The sequence below is a fragment of the Balearica regulorum genome, chromosome 3, assembly GCF_011004875.1.
Source record: "Balearica regulorum gibbericeps isolate bBalReg1 chromosome 3, bBalReg1.pri, whole genome shotgun sequence".
Taxonomy (NCBI): domain Eukaryota; kingdom Metazoa; phylum Chordata; class Aves; order Gruiformes; family Gruidae; genus Balearica; species Balearica regulorum.
This window is the reverse complement of record NC_046186.1, coordinates 33,870,334-33,890,113: the sequence shown is the minus strand read 5'-3', so window position 1 is coordinate 33,890,113 and position 19,780 is coordinate 33,870,334. Positions and strand designations below refer to the sequence as shown.

At 37.1% G+C, this 19,780-nt stretch overlaps 1 protein-coding gene across 50 annotated transcripts in view; it reads right to left on the bottom strand.

Moving 5' to 3' along the window:
- Positions 1 to 19,780, bottom strand: part of RIMS1 (regulating synaptic membrane exocytosis 1) — a 346,977-nt gene that overhangs the window by 34,098 nt on the left and 293,099 nt on the right. For 36 of the 50 annotated variants that reach the window (XM_075747454.1, XM_075747452.1, XM_075747455.1 and 33 more), the window contains one exon: positions 13,162 to 13,394. The exons of the other annotated variants lie outside the window; for them this stretch is intronic. In XM_075747454.1, coding sequence (XP_075603569.1) covers positions 13,162 to 13,394 — 233 coding nt within the window. The remainder of the gene's footprint in view (positions 1 to 13,161; positions 13,395 to 19,780) is intronic. 50 annotated transcript variants of the gene reach the window in all.

Here is a 19,780-nt window from a genome sequence, read left to right as displayed (position 1 = left end):
CCCCAAATGTTGCTCATGAGCAACTTTCACAGATGAAGCTCAAGCGGATGCCACTGAAGAGCCAAGCTTTGTTCTGAAGAAGCAGAAATTCATTGGGTGGCTCAGTCCCTTTTTTCCCTTCTCTTTGTGTATCAGATTGGTTTGCAGGAAGCACGTCAGGACCAGCAAGTAATACGATGTGCTCATTTTCATCTCTTCTATCTTTGTTCTATTTTAAAACTTGCCAAAGTGCTTATTACTTATGTTAATTTAATTTATATGCCATCTAAAGTATGGAGAGGACTCTGGGCAATAAATGTTATACAATCAGAGATCAAATTCCTTTGTCACACAGTTTACATTAGACTGCTGCTCCTTCTCTTCTTGGAAACAAAGTCAACATTGGACTGGCCAATAGCCCTGGCTAGCAGATACACTGCCAGACTGATGCATGCGGGAACAAGGCCAGTGACTGTCCTTGTTTATCATCTGTCCTCTCCTGTCCTGAAATGCTGCTGTTATCTGGGTCTCAGCCAGCTGAACCTAACCTCCCTTCGTGATCTGTAAAAAGTCTTGGAGGACAGAGTTGCTTTTAGGACTGTACATTAGGTGTGCTCAGAGAGAAGAAATGCTGTGCAAGGTGGCTGTTGCCCACCTCTTTCCTATTCATAAGCAGAGATGCTACATGGGGAAACAATGTACCAACTCGGCTCTGCAAAGCTGGCTGAAATTTTTCAGATTAATTTTTTTTCAGGAAAAAAAAAAGACTAAAGAAAAAAAGGAGATTCAGTAACACTGAAATGTTTTGTGAACCAATACCTGTTCTGTCTAATGCTGTCAACATTTTGTTTTAAAATGTCATTCATATTTATTCATGTTTAAGGAAATACTCAAGCTGAAATGAATCTCTTCAGGATGGACATCATAAGCTGTTAGATTTGAAATAATTTTTCATTCAACTTAATGCCTTGCTAAAAAACTTTAAAATTATTTTTTAAATAATCCTATGAATATCTTTTCAGAATTTTACTGAGTGCTGCATATTTCACTACTTATGATATACAATTCAAAGTATCTAAAGGGCCATGATGGGACTTTGGGCAACCTGGTCTAGTGGAGGGTGTCCCTGCCCATGGTAGGGGAGTTGGAACTAGATGATCTTTGAGGTCCCTTCCAACCCAAACCATTCTATGATTCCATGATTCTATGATTACCTGTGTTGCAGACTCTATTAGTTACACTATAGATATCTATACAGATTTTTTTATAATACATTAACATCAGCAGCTGCAATAAAAGCAGCAAGAATCATCATCATCATCATCATCATCCTTGAAAAGTCCTTAAAAGCACTGTTGATCCTACTTTTAGTCTTAGGTTTGGTTTACTGGTTTTCATTTGGATTCTGTTCTAACAACAGTTCTATTCCTAGCCAAAAAAAAAACCCAAAACCTAAAAAATCCCTTAAAGCTCATCTTCACATTCACATATATAAGTGCTAAATACGATTAAAATAGTGTCTATGAATCTAATGCTTCTTTGCATTCAGCTATATGCACTTTAACCAATCCCATTGATATCTTTTCATTGAATGTATGATTACTACGCCTTTTTACAAATGTTTTATTAAAAAAAATAAATTTTTTTAAAAGTCCATTTTATTTTCTAAAAGAATAAAAATTAAATAATTTCTTGCCCCTATTTGATTTAGAGATATGATACTGATATTTGAAATACTGTGCTGGAATCAAAGACAAATCTCCGCCCATATTTAGATGCAAAGACCCAATTTGTCCTTGACTGTAGCTACACTGAAGCTACAGGCCAGCAAGCAAAATATTAAAGGTGATCTGTAAAAGAAGAGCGCAAAGAAAATTTCAGTTGTGTATTTGCAGGGAAGAATTAAGAATATTTTAAAAAACATTTTTAAAATTATTGCAAAGTCTTCAGTTACATGAGAAAAATAATACCAGAAATGGTTTGGAAGAAACACTATAATGTACTGGCCAGATTTCAAAATTTCTCTTTCTACGAAATATTTTGATCTGGTCTCTAGAACTCTGTGTTACATTTACTGAAAGTATCAGGGAAAAGGCCACAGTGTGAGACTCTGCAAAATTCATTGCAGAATCATAGAATCATAGAATGGTTTGGGTTGGAAGGGACCTTAAAGGTCATCTAGTTCCAACCCCCCTGCCATGGGCAGGGACACCCTCCACTAGACCATGTTGCCCAAAGCCCCATCCAACCTGGCCTTGAACGCTTCCAGGGAGGGGGCATCCACAACCTCTCTGGGCAACCTGTTCCAGTGCCTCACCACTCTCACAGTAAAGAATTTCTTTCTAACATCTAATCTAAATCGACCCTCCTTCAGCTTAAAGCCATTACCCCTTGTCCTGTCACTACACTCCCTGATAAACAGTCCCTCACCATCTTTCCTGTAGGCCCCTTCAGGTACTGGAAGGCCGCAATTAGATCTCCCCAGAGCCTTCTTTTCTCCAGGCTGAACAACCCCAACTCTCTCAGCCTGTCCTCACAGGAGAGGTGCTCCAGCCCTCCGATCAGCTTCATGGCTCTCCTCTGGACTCACTCCAACAGCTCCATGTCCTTCTTATTTTGGGGCCCCCAGAGCTGGACACAGTACTCCAGGTGGGGTCTCACAAGAGCGGAGTAGAGGGGCAGGATCACCTCCCTTGACCTGCTGGTCACACCTCTTTTGATGCAGCCCAGGACACGGTTGGCTTTCTGGGCTGCAAGCACACATTGCCAGCTCATGTTGAGCTTCTTGTCCATGAACACCTCCAAGTCCTCAGGGCTGCTTTCAATCCATGCCTATAGTCATGCTTGGGATTGTCCTGACCCACATGCAGGACCTTGCACTTGGCCTTGCTGAACTTCATGAGGTTCTCATGGGCCCACCTCTCCAGCCTGTCAAGATCCCTCTGGATGGCATCCTTTCCGTCCAGCATGTCAACCACACCACACAGCTTGGAGTCATGGGCAAATTTGCTGAGGGTGCACTCGATCTCACTGTCCATGTCACTGACAAAGATATTAAATAGCACCGGTCCCAATACTGTCCCCTGAGGTATGCCAGTTGTCATTCATCTCCACTTGGAGATTGACCCATTGACCACAACTCTTTGAGTGCAACCATCCAGCCAATGAAAATGGTGACATTAACAGAGTCTTGAGCAGCCATCTGAACAGATGATTGTATATGACAAGTCAGTTCTGCCCCAAACTTCATCTAGACACTTGGAAAAAACATGTGAAGGAAATACTGCAGATCCAGCTATTTCTATTCCTCCCAGTTTTACAACAGATAGACTGAGGTGCTAAATCAATACTTAAAATTAAATGAGTTGTTTCATGCTGAACAGGCTATCTCATTCAAACCAAAATCAAAGTTTATGTTACTTAAGAAAAGGACTGCTTTGGAAAGAAAAAAAAATCATTTCATGTCTATAAAAATTAAGCTAGATCATCTGACTCTAAACAAAGGGGGCTTTATTCTTCTGTGAGACAGGAGTTAGTTCCTGTGCCACACAGTGTGACTATTTTTCCTCTGGATAACTGCAGGTACTCTAAACCTTTCTACAAAATCCCACAAGTTCCAGAAAGCCACAAACTGTGGACCTGATCAGGCAAGAAGAATATGAAGGGTAATAAAATTAAAGTTTAAGGCTGACATTCTCTTACAGATAGGCGTTTATGTAGAAATGTTTAATGTGAAAATAGTAGACTTTTTTCCCCTCTTGATAGTACTTTGGAATTGTTCTATTTCCTTTTTTCTGACATAATTTTGATATTATTTCAACTCAGTTTTTATACTTGCACCAAGTAAAACTTGTGAAGGCAGTGTGAATCAGATGAAAAAGCAAATAAAATTTCTCTTTAAACAAAGTTCAGTTAAATACATTCAGAATTTTCAGTAGGTCTTTCTATGAAACATTTTATAAAAAAATACAATAGAAACATAATGGTGAAGCTACACTTACTACATTTGACATTTTAAAACTATAGTTCTACAAGACATGTATGTCATAGCTTAGCTAAAATCAAGATTATACTTTTGGAAAGAAATAAATTCTCCTAAAACTCACGCTACTTACATACTGGAAATAGCCCAAAGTACAGTTATTACTGCAGTAATCTGTTAAAAAATCTAGGGAGCAAGTGCAAGCAGACAGAAAAGCAAATGAATACTTTTGAGTACAAGTCAACCAACTACATAACAGGAGACAAAGTCAAAATTTATATTTCAGGAAAAAGGAAGAGAGCCACATGTAACACTAATTCAACAAAGCAGCGGGACTTTGTTTGAAAATACTAGCCCTTATTAGGAAATCTTTTGGAAGATGAGTAACTGGAACTGAACTATGTTTCTATTAAGGGTAGAGAATTCCTCAGCTAGACGGCAACAGTAAATACAAGAGAACATGCTTACATTCACTCAATAGTTTCAAAGAATTAAGTATCATTACTAGAACAAAGAGTTCCTCTTACAAAAATAATCAGATGTTTGTCTTTGTTTTTAATATTATTCTTCATCCATCTGTTTGTTTCCCCTCTCCTGCTGCAGACACTTTTAGATGTATGTGGGATCGGTATGAAGCTTTTGCTGGGTTCGGGGGGGTGCTCTTTGCTGCCAGGGTGTTGGGTTTAGAGCCCAGATCCTGTCACCGTCCCCAAGGCACCATTACCATCCCTGCTATTGCACTACAGACTCTTTTTTAGATTGGCTGAAAAGAGAAATCCATCTTAATGTCAGTCTCCCTCCATTCTCTTTTTGTGCAACAGAGCCATTGTCCTCATAGATCACCACAACTATGCAAAGCAAGCTCTAATGGCCTGCTCTGGGAAAAATAACAGCCTGGGTAGGAAAGACTCGCACGGAGATAATCTGAACAGCCAAACAAGGCTGATGAGCGAGTTGCAGGACAGACCACCACACTTCTGCTAGACTGCAGAAAGTTGCTTTTCAAGTACACACAGTGCAACGTCAAGGATTTGCAAAGTGTGCAGCAGACTTAAGATAACAAAATGGAGGTATATGTTGGTGAGGAAGAGATAAATCCCCAATGCAAGCAAATACCTGGTAATGCTCCTGTACAACACAGTGAAGGACAGGTGAATTACGGAAGAATAAACTAAACCTGTGGGGTAACTGTATAGCTGTAAGACTCATGGTAATTCTGACTTCCAAGATAATTTTCTGAATCTACCATTAGAAAACTTGAGATCTTGCAGCATTTCATCTGGATGAACAGGAGATGGCAATACAAAAGAACATCATCAGAAAAGAAATCCTATGAAAATAGCAGTGGGATATTATGCTAGATAAGAAACAAAAAAAGGGCTGTTTCATCCCTAGCCTGCTAAATGCTCTCTCTCTGTTCTGACTGTTAGAAACTTTATTGTAATTTTGAGACAAATACAAAATTTATTCATAACTAATTTATACCCATTTGTTCTTATACCACTGTTTCTGATGGTGTTGCCCTTTAGCTTCAAAAACTTTTCCGCCTTTTTGATGTTTACTCTCATTGCATTCTTAGAGAACAATCATATCCCTGTTCAACCTTCATTTTTATAGGCTGAACAAATTGGGCAACAAATCATCCTTCAAGGTCTTGATTCCCACAAACACCCAGCATTCATTTTCTTGAATGCTGAGTGACCACTATTCCAGATGAGCTGTCAGCTGTGCCTCGTTCAATGATTTTAACATTTTCTTAGCTCTCCAAGGAAACACCTTGCCTGATACACCCAGGATAGCATTTGCCTTTTCCCTGGCCAGATCTTATACATAGCTTACATTCATCCTGTGATTTTTATTATACCCATGTCTTCTTCCTCCTCCTGTTTTTTTCTATATGACAGCTTCCAGATCGCATCTGGAAATCTTCATTAGTCATTCTGAAAGGAATGATCTTGCAATCTACATTATCACATTTTATCCAAGTTCTATTGTTATGGTCCTCAAGTTCATCAGTCCTTCCTCTATATCACCTGGAAGTGAGACATACTTTCCAAGTCAATATTATCAGCATATTCTAGCAGCATACACACTATCCCATGAGGGAAATACAGTTTCTGTTTTAGAAACTGTGAGTTTTGGCTTAGAAACTCAACCAGTAAGCATTCTTTGACTCTTATTTTAATAACCAGCTGATGCCTCTGTCCTAACCGGTTTCCTGACATCCAGTATTCCTTACTAATCTCTATGCTTTCCATCCAATCTAATAATAATGGATGATTTACTGAAGTCTAGACAAAATAAGTCTTTTGAACTTTTGTCTAGCAATCAGCTCTCTTATCAAATAAATGTAATTTTAAAAATAAGCACAATTTCTTTCACTACAGTAATAAAAAAATAAACTCAGAAGTTATGAGGAAAAAGAAACATGCTTGGAAATGCATCATTGTCATTTTTTATAACTGAGACTCAACCAATCAAAAATTAAATGCGGAAAAAAACATCCCAAAAACCTGACCACTGCAAGAAAAGTTTGTCACAACCCTTGTAAAAAAGTAACAAAATTATTTCCCCAAGCTTATGGAAAGAAGCAATGGCTTACTCAAGAAAGACAACAAACAACCCCTCCTTATCTGCAAAGCCTCCACCCTCCAGCGTATTTTATTGCTGATTTAGTATCTGCTTTATCTGTGCATACTATCCAGACCTGCATGAAATCTCCTGTTGCATCACAAAATTACTACAAGGATGGGCAGAAAATTATCCCTGCTGGCATTACCAAACAAAGACTGCAAAAATGAAAAACAGATTTATTTTTTTTTCCTAGTAATGTCTACTCTAAAATGATGTAGCCCTGAGCCTGGTAGATTGCGTTATTCTTCTTAATCTCCATGTTTCCCAGGCAGTGTTATTTTTACTACAGTATGGTGATGCTTGCTAACAGTCACTAAGTACCTCCAGTGAACCATCATATTCTCCACCACTAGAGGACATTTTGTGTAATGGCTGGGGTTGTCTTTTTTAAACTTTTACCTAAACTTTGGTCCTCCAACAAAACCATGAGAGAAAGCCTTCTTAAGATCAGTCTTAGAAGGTGAAATGTGGGGCAGTCGACCAGATGAAGAAGTGTTCTTAAAGCTACAGCGAGCACACAAAAGGAGCACAGCTACACTGTGGAGTACAAGATTATCAAGACTTCACGGCTCAGTGACAATTTCCTCACATAGATGACAGTATATTTTCTGAAATTGGGAATTTGGAATTCAATTCAAAAGACCATACAGAAAGACACTTCTTTAATGAGAAAATTACATAAAATTACAGAAAATATACTGTAGCAGGGAATTCCATGTGAGGACATGTGCAATTTTTACACAGGAAAATATGTTAGAAGATTCTCACGTGGTTTTACTCAGGTTGCCAGTTACTTTCTGAGTGAAGCAGTCAGACACGTAAAGATTCCTTTCAAGCATCCAGTTCACAGATGCACATAAGTGAACAGAGACTTTTTTCACTCTGCTTTCACCTTGTGACAATACCTGATTTCAGCTGCACTTCATGGCATGTAACCTCTCTCTGAAACATTAATGCCTATGATTTCATTTCAGGTTGTTGGTGTTAAACTTCACAAACAGGAGACGGACAGCTAATAACTTTGGTTCTTATGTAGAAATATCTCATTGTGGTTCATACCATAAACATGACAAGGTATTTCAATTTACAAAAATGACCCGTTATCAATGTAACATGAGACTGGAAAAACTCCATGTTCTTCCAAGGTCCCTTAGCTCTCCTTCTTTGCATCTCTTCCGCTCTCATCTGTTTCGATGCAGTAATGGGAACAATATACAGTATCCCAGGCAAAGTCTCCTCTATGTCTTATATGAGATCACTAATACTTCTCAAGCAATATCCATGGAAAACTAGTCAGAATACTGAAATTAATGGTGTCGAGCACTTTGGAAAATAAAAGTAGTTTCAAAGAACTCCTATAGGGGAAAAAAATGGAGCCCATGTATCAAAAGGGTCACCAGTTGCAACTCTGGGGGTTTTGTTCATATTTATCTCAAAGTTGGTATTTTCAGTCTTTCTATCTGTACTGGTTTGTAGTTTCTAGGAAGTTTTGCATATCCTAAAATAATAACCACTCCCAAATTATTTTGTAATTCTTTTTAAACACTTACTCTCAATGTTTTTGACAGAAAAGTTGGCCCTCATTGTAAGCAGTTAAAGAATAAAAATCCTCTAAGTCCTTCAACAAAACAAACAAAACCACAGCCATCCATCCTGTCCACGAGAAAAATCTGTCTTGCTGACCCAGCAGGCGTCTGCATCAGGCTGAATACATCATAGAGATGTGACACTACCAAATCTCTGATATAAAGATGGTGATGATATGGTGTCAGAATGGTTGCAAAGCACTATTAGCACTAAAAAAGAATAAAAACAGTGTGTTCCTATCAGCAGATGACCTTTCTGAACCCCTATCTGCTGACCAGGGTTTAGAAAGCAAAAGGGAGGAATCCTTTAGCCTTCTTAATCATAGAATCATAAAATGGTTTTGGCTGGAAGGGACCATAAAGATCTAGTTCCAACCCCCCTGCCATGGGCAGGGACACCCTCCACTAGACCAGGGTGCCCAAAGCTCCATCCAACCTGGCCTTGAACACTTCCAGGGATGGGGCCTCCACAACCTCTCTGGGCAACCTGTTCCAGTGCCTCACCACTCTCACAGTAAAGAATTTCTTCCTAATATCTAATCTAAATCTACCCTCTTTCAGCTTAAAGCCATTACTCCTTGTCCTGTAAACATGGGGTATGGTCCAAGAAACCCCATATGCCCTTGTAAACAGTCCCTCTCCAGATTTCTTGTACCTTCAGGTACTGGAAGACTACAATTAGATCTCCCCGGAGCCTTCTCTTCTCCAGGCTGAACAATCCCTACTCTCTCAGCCTGTCCTCACAGGAGAGGTGCTCCAGCCCTCTCATCAGCTTCGTGGCCCTCCTCTGGACTCACTCCAACAGCTCCATGTCTCTCTTGTTCTGGGGTCCCCAGAGCCGGATGCAGTACTCCAGGTGGGGTCTCACAAGAGAGGAGTAGAGGGGGAGAATCACCTCCCTCGACCTGCTGGTCACACCTTTTGATGCAGCTCAGGATATGTTTGGCATTCTGGGCTGCAAGCGTACACTGCCAGCTCATGTTGAGCTTCTTGTCCATGAACACCTCCAAGTCCTTCTCCTCAGGGCTGCTCTCAATCCAATTTTTAAAGCACGCCTTTGCATCTACCCGGGTAAGGTAGATGAGATGAGAGGGATCCAGGGATGGGAATACTTCTGTTTATCTGAGATAGAGCTTTTCCATTTCTCCAGAACTCATCCTATTGGTAATATACCTACCATTACCTCCATCCAATTTGAAAAGCATTATTATGTCTCTATTTGTGGTATAAATTATAAATTCTGTAATAAAATTCTTTCTTCCTATGGCAGCAGTTTTTATCTGCTTCAAAACAAACCCAGAACCCCAAATCAAAATGCAGTATGATCAATACTGTCCTCAGTCACTCTTTGATCAGGAAACTATAATATAAGAATATCTGTAGGGGAATAGATTCTTGTATCATAAAATCCAGACAATAGATTATTATTTGTTATCATAATCTATTTTCCCATCATTTCCCTATGATTTCAATTTAGTTGTTGTAATTATTTAGAAAATTTGCAGTTCTATTTTTTTTTTTTGTATATACATATACTTTTATTTACAAAAATTAGGCTGGTAAAAAAAGCTAGAAGAGTGGGATTATAACTAAAATTGTACAGAATATGCCTGGAGCTATTTTCATTCTTCTGTGGTCTTTCTGGGTGTTTTGCTCGCCCCCCCCCCCCCCCCCCCCCTTTTTTTCTCCTCTTTTCTTCTTTTTAACTGTGCTAGCATAAGCAGAGCTGGATTTTCTTTAGGAATACTGCCAGCAGATTGCAATCTTTTTTAGATGAACTACAAAATCTATCCAATTTGTGGGCACAATGAACAAACCAAAGTAAGTAAGGATTTCGTTATTTCAATGGTTATTTCAATAGTTATTTCAACAGTTACTAAAAGTATTATGAAATCTTAAACATAGTTGAAAGGAAAGTGCAGCAGAAATATATACTTTTCCTTGCAGATTTACATAAAAATAAAAACTGATTCTTTCACTGACAATCTTATAAGGGACATATTCAGAATAAATATTTTCCAAAAGCACTGAAACAAGGGTGCACAAAATAATGTGATTATTGGTCCTTCTAAATCTAACATGCAAGTGGATCTGCCCCATATATGCAAAGAGGTCCATGTGTGCATACGTAGACACATACATGCATGCACAGGCTCGTGCACACACATTCCTTTTTTAATCGAAAAGAAAATCAACTCTTAGCAATAATAGGTACCTAGCAGCAGTTTCATACACACCATTTCTATTTTTATCTAAGACTAAACCTGTACGGTATGCTAAAAGTAAGAATTATTGACAAAAAGTGAAATTAAGCCCTTATTGACTATTTCTTCAAATGAAAAAAAAAAAAAAAAGACAGCACTTAATTTTACTGGTTTTGAAGACAAAAGTAAAATAGAATCTCAGGTCTACATGTTCCACAAAAATATGCAACCTCTGATTTTTCAAGAAATATCTGACCTTTTGTTTTATTTCTGATCTTGCAGTTTGAGTTTTCAGATACAAATAACTCTGTATGTCGTGCATCCCTGACTTACAATCATGCAAGTCATAGGAAAATAAAATTTAAACAAAGGAAAATCTATAGAGGCTACACATACATTTCTGTATTTTTTATACTTCCTTTAAAATACCTGCTGTACGTCAACAGCACACCTTCAGTTACTGAAGATCTGTAGCAGAAGTTCATACCTGGCACCACTTTTGTGGAGGTCCATACACTTCTACCCCAGTTTTAAAACTTCAGAATTTGGCTATTAGAACTAATTTTCACATAATTGATTTTAAGGACTTAGTTTATATTATAGTGTCAAACCAATTTTTGTTTTTATTCTGAATAGTGGAGACATTATTAAGTTACCAAGGCATAACATCATAAAGTGAATTAGACGTTTCTAGATTTCTCCTCCCCTCCTGTACATTACATTACAGGAAGGAAGGAAAACGTGTCCCTGATTTAGAGCATGAGTACTTAGCCTCCAACTGTCTTTGGAAAACCTATCATGTTTTATCTGTATATTGTTCTAAAAAAACGCATTAATTCAACTCACTGATTTCTGACAATCGAACTAAAGAAGTAGTGACGGATAAAACATGCCACATTTTATTTGCTCTGCTTATACCACAGATAGTACTGTTTGCCTGAGCCACAGTAAGGCAAAATAAATATCATTCTCAACCCTCTTTTACAAAAATCATGAATAATACATAATTGTAATTTTCATATTTGATTTGCTGTTTGAGTTTCATTATAACTTTAGGTGCTCCATTCCTTGCAAAATTCCTATTGGTTTGAAATTTACACCAAGGAAAATTTGGACAGCTATAGTATCTTTCTGTGAAGAATGGGAGCATCTTAGCTTCAAATAGATAATACTAAAAAGTGTTTGGAAGTCACAGTTTAGATTTTATGTTAATTACTAACTCCATCGAGAAGAGCAAGGGTTCAGGCAAGGCAAATCATCCTAAGTTTGGTAGCCCCCTGTGCCTTCCTCTTACTCATACAGCCCTGGTTCCTGGTCAGAGCTGGACTACTGAGTAAGACGGAGACAAGATTTGCTCTGTCATAGAAATTCCTAATTCAATGGGATTTAGGAGTTAGAAAGGAATGCCAGATCAAACCACAAAACATTCTGTAAAATAGTTAAAATATTTTGTTCTTTTATAAGTGGAGTAAACATCAACCTAAAAACCTTTCTCTAATACAACAGCATTTTTTATTACTTAAGAGCTTGTCATTGATTCTGTTGCATCTAAAATAACATCTTACTGTATGAAACTATCTATATTCTAGTCTAACATTCAGGTAGAGTTAATTTTTGTGCATTTTTCTTGTGCAAAAATTACAATTCTGGGCTTCAAATATGTACACTACACCTATCATTTGGTCCAACTGCATGATTATAGACTTTCTGGCTTAAAATTAATAAATGAATAGCGTAGAAGAGTATTACAATCTTTTTGTTAAAGCTGACCAAACTTTACATTTTGAAGGAATCACTTCTGCTCATGTAGCAATAAAAGAAAACCAAGAAAAAAGGGTGAGAGATTTGATGATAGAAATAAATATTGTTACTTACCTTAGTTTAGATTACCCTGACTATGTGAGAGGAGTGCTGCAATATGCATGCATTCTGTGCTAGACTGAAGCTTTTCCTCTTTCTTTTCCTTCTTTTAGTAAGAAAGAACCCTTAGGGTCAGGTCCTGCTCCCACCGAAGACAAGAGCAAAAGTCTTCACTAGGGTTCAATAGGAGCAGGACAGGGATTTTAAAACATATTTTTTTTCTTTTGTATCTTTCTGGATAAGCTTTTGTTCCTTCAGGCTATGCAGATATGAAGCTTTTAAGATTTCTGAAGTAGCAATAAAGCATTGGAAGTCGTGTTCCTAATGAAGCATCATGCTGTCATATAATCTATCTGAATTCACTGACCCCAATTTGCCAGTGTTGTTTTTAAAGAAAAAACACTGGATTTACTCTTGACTAAGAAATCAAAGGTAGTTTTAAAAAATGTATTTTTTTCCACTCTAGGTACAAGCTTTTATCCGAGTTATGTAACTGCCATTCATTTGCTGAGATTTCATTTCCCCCATTCGTACTCAACTCTTCTGCTAAAAGAAATTTCCTATACATAAAAAGCTGCTCTTAGCCAAACCATTATTGACTGTTGATACCCACGTATATCTCTTTGCATTTTCTTGCCTACCTGTAAACAAGGCTTCTAAAGAGATAAAAACATTTTTCATTGATCAGGAGAGAAAGTGGTTATGGTACATATTCTACAAGGCATTTAAATATTGTTTCTTGCAGATGCCTAAGAATGAAAGAAAATTAATATCTCAGAAATTTATTCACAGCTGGAAAATCTTCTCTCTTGAGTGGTCTATATCCAAATACATGTAACACAGATGCCACAGATGAAATAATGGTAAACTACATTTGGTGAGAGTCCTGTTTCCAAAGAGCGTGCATCTCACTCACCTGTTTGGCTAAGTTGAGATGTGCTTCTGCTCCTTCGAGACACTATGGCAACCACTTTGGCACTAAGGCTTGAACGCCTTTTCTTCCCACCTGTTCCAACCATGCCGACAGCCGTGTCCGACTGACTCCCATCATTGTGCTCCAGCTTATACATCTCTCCGCTCACACTTGTGCTCTTAGTGATTCTCCCTGAAGTCCCCATCCGTCTGCCTTGCATTTTAGGAGTAAATGTACTACAGTTACAAAGTAAAAACAAACACGTTAATTTGTCTGTGTAACAGCATTTCTGAAAGCCTTTTTTTTGTATTAGTAAATTAATTTTCAGTCTTGATATGTTTTCATTTGTTTGGTTCACAAATAAAAGGTTAATTTGATGCTCCTCAGAGTGTATATTGCCAGTATTCTAATTTGTTCTTCACTTCTTCGAGGGAAATAAAATGAACACTTTCCCATATTTTTCAGAATGACAGAAAAAGAGACACGCAACATTTAAAAGTCATGTGGAGCTTTCCTGTCTATACCCCCAGAATACAGAAAGCAATAAATCAGCAATTTTATGACCAAAGAAAATGAATATGGGCCAAGAGAATATAGGTAGGTTAATAATACACATATCTTATTGGCACTTTTCACCAGAGCCTTGAAACCTAATAGATTTGAAGATATCATCTTCTATACTTTCATACTTCACAGAAAGAGATAATATAATATGTAATATTTTTTAGTTCTTTGGTCTCTCACTTCTTTAAAGGTAAATGCAATAATCAGAGTATGAAGGCAAAATAATTTTGAGGCAAAACAACCTAATAACCCACTAGAACTTTCATTGATTGACAGAAAGATAAATCACTCTGTCAGTTCTGTTTGATTTTTCTTTAGCTATCATATTGTATTTGAATGTTTTTATATGAATCCTTTTTTTTTGCTCTTGTACACAGAGGCTCGATAAAGTATTCAGATACGCACTGCAGAGAACAATCTCAAATACACACAGGACATACTAATGCACAGTCCTAACACTGCTATGACCAAGCAATGTCCTAGGTCTTATGCCAATACATAGTTATCACTCTGCAGACACCCAGAAATTTAAGCTGCAGCCTGACTCACTTCAGATGCTTTGTTAAATCAGCCTAGTACGTGGAATATTCCTTGATATTGTATTGCTGATTAACAGACCTACTTGCAACATCCTAATTTTAGGGATTGTTTTTTCAGTAATTCTGTATTTTAATGTCAAATGTTGAATTTACTTGTTGAGGGACAGTCCTGCTGTCCCTCCCAGAAGGTTCCTTTTCTAGCAGATGTGATGGACTGCTCCCCCCTCCCCCAAAATCAGAAAGAGAGGGGTTAGAGGCGCAGGCTTCTTTATCTCATGGCAAGTTTCAGACAGATAGGAAATCTCACCAGAGAGAAATGAAGGGGTCTATGGGAGAAGAACTGACATTCGGTGACTATTATGGATCTAGGCCCTGCTAAAGGTTAAATCAGTCCTGTCCAAAGACAGACCCAGGAAAGCATTAAATGATGAATACCTAAATTATGTTTTACTGACAGTTACCAAGATTTACTAATGTATGACCATATGTAAGAGCAGATAAAAATAAACAATATTTTTTTTGAAGAAGAAACTGGAAAACTAAAGTCCTCGAACAGACAACACTTAAGAGAAAGGTCATTATCAATGTCCACGTAGGCATTCAACTATCTGCAGCACTTAGGATCGCCTCCTATTATGTTCAGATAAAGAACCAGCTACCACCTTCACACAAAACAAGGTGCTGTGATGTACTGAAGTACTCAAGAACACATTTTAGTGGACCACCTGAGGCACGCTGAGCTTAAAATAGGTTCTCTTGTTCCCTCCTATCCCACTGTGTCTTTAGTGACTTGCTTTTGGGTTTGCATGGAAGGACATATGTATTTTGATGTTTCTATGTAAAATTCCTTTGTATTTATTGTAGGTCTCCCCTAGCATATGCTCCCTCACATGTATTCAAGCACACACACATACCCGTACCCATATATATATTTTCAATCATTCTAGGAAGAATTTTAAGTGCACTTTTTGGGCATTTAAAAAAAAAACTCACAAAAAGACCATCTTCCATAAATACGCAAGTATCAAGGAAAAGGTTTTATGTAAGGCAAACTAGTTCTGTTAACTTAAAAATAATATCAAATTAAGAAAAAAATGCCCTAAAATATTTCCCATTCTTAAAACAGAGACTGATTTTCTTGAAGCAGATAAATATTAATGTTTCAGCTTTAATATAAATCATGTCCCTAATATAGTAGAGGTGTTTTACTTCATATACTGCTGCTTTTAAAAGTTGCAAGGATCACTAAATAATGATTTTTTTATTGTTGTTCATAGAATGCAATAAATTCAACTTTACAAAATATCTAACCTAGCAGCTATATTTGTTTCAAGTAACACAGATTTCTTTCTTTACCTCTCCACAAACACTGTAACATGAAAAAAAAATGAATCGGGATTGCCCATGCTCTAAGAACACAGGAGTCATTACTCTTCAGATAGCAAATAAACTTAAAAAAGTTTGTGATGATCATCACAAAATTTGTGCTGAAATTTCTAATAAAAATATTTTTCTACAATTTGACAAGATTTAGTGAAGTTTATCTTTCTTAATTTTGGGGCTGGATATTGGTCCATAGCTCTAGGACAGAGAATCTTAGGAAATGTTTTCTCTTTAAGAAGTGATGTTACTAACTCGTATACTTATCAAGAAAACCTCAAAACTGGAGATCAAATGTACAGCGTGATAATACTGGCTGAATATGCAATCAAACTGCATCAATAGCTTGGAGTGCTGCTATGCAATCCTCGTATTCAAACAGTAAAATTCAGTGTGTCAGGGCCTGCATCAGCCATTTTCTGAAGCCAAGTCCCTTTTCCTCCACTGAGGAAACAAGGCCCCACACTCATGCCCATAGGGTGCTGGATGGCAACACCATTGACTCCTCACCACCTCTGGAGGAGGAGACACTTTGCCATCTCAAGCAGAGGGTAAACCAAAAGTACTGTCTGATACTTGGGTGGGACAGAATCACACAGGCCTCATTTTCAGGGGTCCTAATTTCTACTTTGATTAGACATGGATAATTCCTTTCCACCAGTGCTTAGAATTGGATTTCAGTGGCTATGTCTATGATGCTGACGATGCCCCCTACTCAAAGCTTTCTGTAGTCATTTTATTTCCATTTCGAGCCTTGGAGTTGTTGTCAGTTCTGGAACTCTTGAGTTTATGCATCAATACTTTAGTAAGAGATAGAGAAGAAACTGAAAATACTTCTTTTGAGAGCATCTGTTGACATTTGAGCTATACTGACATGTACTTTGCTGACATACTAATCTAGAAATGTATCATTTACAGCAATAAAGTTTAATGGACTATAAAATATGCCATGCAATTAAAGAAATAATTGTTTATCATACTATTGACTTTGCTCTACTGAATTTCAAGTGTTTATAAATATAATAAATACTAATCTGATGATATTTTTTGCCAGTCTTCACTTTTTGTACAAGGGAGTTGAAATACTCTAATCTCACATTGTTTAATGAGAGTTTAGGAGACAATGATTTCCATCAACTAAGAAATAAGAATTGATAGTATCGTAACTTTAGGAAAATCCTGTTTTTGACATATTAATTCTCTAATTCAAGGATTGTGAATACTTTCTGAATAATAGATAAAATGCTTTTTTAAAAGACTCACATAAATTTCAATTTTCAATCTTTGTGACAGGTAGAGGGACCTAGAAGATTCACCTTAATATAAAAAAAGATTGAGATATTTGGAATTCAGATAAATCTTTTTTTACCTTGCAAATATCAAGTCTTGCTTTTCCTAGGAAATATGTTCTTGTATACTTCTAGTATAAAATAGCTGTTAGTGTGCTAGAAACAGGCTTCATGGGATAGGACCAAGGATCAAATCCTACAGCTGTCCAATACTTCCTCTTGTCATAAACAAACAAACAGATTAAGATTCCTTTGCGTTCATCCAATCCCTGGGCTAGTTATTATTTGACATTAATTAGAACAGTATCAAAAGAACAGACATTTAAAATTCAGTCTTCTTATACCATCTAACTGAGTACCCTTAGAACACCATATTTTTCCATTCCATTACTGACTATCACTTGGAAAAATAGCTCCTAGCTAATACTGTTACTCTCATCAGTATGTTTAGAGTTTAATTTATGAAGCACAAACAAGCAAAAGACCTGCATGAATTTACACTTAACCCTTCTGATAATAACATACTTAAAATTTTATTTTCCTTTACTGGACTTGCTGGGATTATTGATACATTCATTTCAATGCAGACACAAGTTTTTGCAGGCCTGTGGCTAAAATTCATAAATTATTAAGCTATATTGTTGATTCAAACCTAGTTATCATAACACAATAAATAAATAAATACAGTTTTAAGCAGCAGGATAACCAAGTAACATATTTATCAGTATACTCCTTTTATTTCTAAATGAAATAATCCACTACATTTTTACTTAAAATTATTTTACCACCTTTAGCAATTCTTCCAATGGCTAGTTCAGCAAAAATCTTATGCTATTTCTAATTCTTGGTGTAACAACATCATTGATGTGCATACTAATAGTAGTTACAGACAGATCTTTAGCATGGAAAAAGAGTCACTTTAGTATTAGTATTAGTATTAGTATTGGGGTTTTTTTAGCCTGAAGGGAACCACAAAGGGCAGAACCCCATTGACCCTGGCAGGAGCTGCATCGCCCCCGGGCCGGGGTCCCCAGAGCTGTCCTTCACCAGTGGGCTCACCCACTGCCCCCAGGCTCCCCATCAGCTGGGAAGTCACCGCTCCCTCTACCAAGGGAAAAACCACTTATGTTTTCCTGCCGAAACTCAGGCAGTTGAGATGGATCCTAGCTAAAGTGGTATCTGTACTGCACAAGGCAAAATCAATACTCTACTGACATGCCAGCCATCTGAGCTGTGAAAGAAAGGAGCACTTTCCCTTTTGCAAGCTGCCGCTACCTGAAAGTTGTACTTGTATCTGTGCAAACAACGAATGAACTATTAACATTAAAAACTTATTCAAAGAGTAGTTTGAGTTACAAGCTGCTATAAAAATTAGCCCTGGAGTAAATTGTATAAAATGAACACTGTACAAGGACACTGTGGATTATACTTGCTTATATTAAACTATGGCACACACAACTATATAGAACTGAAACAAAGCCAATTACATGTATTAAATCATTGTATATCTTTCTACATACAGATATCTAATACATATATTCAAGATGCAGAAAATTATACCGGACAAATTATTTGTATTGAGAAAATCAGTACATATATATACACTCAGTATTTCTCAGTAACTACATAAAATAGCTGCCAATAGTACATATCAGTGGAAAAAGAAAGATAGTAAGACACAGGAAGCCAGAACAAACTTTACCCATAAACTCACCTATATAATACCTGGAAGTATATCCTTTTAGGGAAAAGATCTTAAGTAATTAGCCATTGCTAAAATGACAGTATTTCCTTAATTCTCTTAGACTTACTGATGATTTATAAAAAAATACTTTAGACGTTTATTTTCATGATCACTTATTTTCAGTCCATCCATTTTTCCAATAATGCAAGCCATGAGTACACAAATAATCCCCTGTATTTCCTGCTGAATAGATGATATTTTAATAGAAGTTCTTTCCACACAGTTGCAGTAACTTGAATCTTTCGGCAGAATCCCTGGCCCTCACCAGCACGAGCTAGTAAGCTTCCTTTCTCTTCTGCTGAATGTAGAATCATGTACTAATTCATAGCCTCCACGGCACCCTTTTGCAATGAGGTAGCTCATGAATACTAATAACCTCCTAAACAGGTAATAGTTGTGGACCAAAGGGAAGACGAGCACCCCTTTATAATAAGGAACATTACATTTCTAAAAATAAACTGTCTTGTTATTAGTATTATATGATATATAATTAATAAATCCAAACTCTAAATTACCTATCCACAAATTGCTCTGTCAGTCTTAGAATATATAGCTATATTTATATATAATACATAACATTTGCTGCAAGATTAATTACTGTACAATTTATGGTATTTCATAAATTAATTCAAACATGGTGCTTTACAAACCAAAGGACAAACACATATCCCATATTTAAGTTCTCTCTAGTAAGTCAAGAGACTTTTTTAGACCATAAAGAAGTTAGTTGATTCAATGAAATAATTATTTTGTACAGTCTGTACCAACTGGAACTACATATCGATCTAACAGGCACATTGATCATATATTAAATCCATGAAATATCTATTAGAATTGGGAAAAAAACTTGCTTCTCCTGTAAAGTCGCCATATTACAGTCCTATTGGTGTTGAAATTCAGTAACTCTTGTAAATCATATCAGTTCTTGACAATATTCCTGTATTGTCAAAAAGTGCTTCTCAGTGACATGAACACTGCCACTGGAACGACAGTCCCAGCACCGCTGCGTTCAGTGTGTAAAAGCTCACTGACGTTAAGGGCTGGGGAAGATTCCAGTACAGGTAAGTCTCCTCTGGGGGTTTGACTGGTTAATATCCTACTTTGGA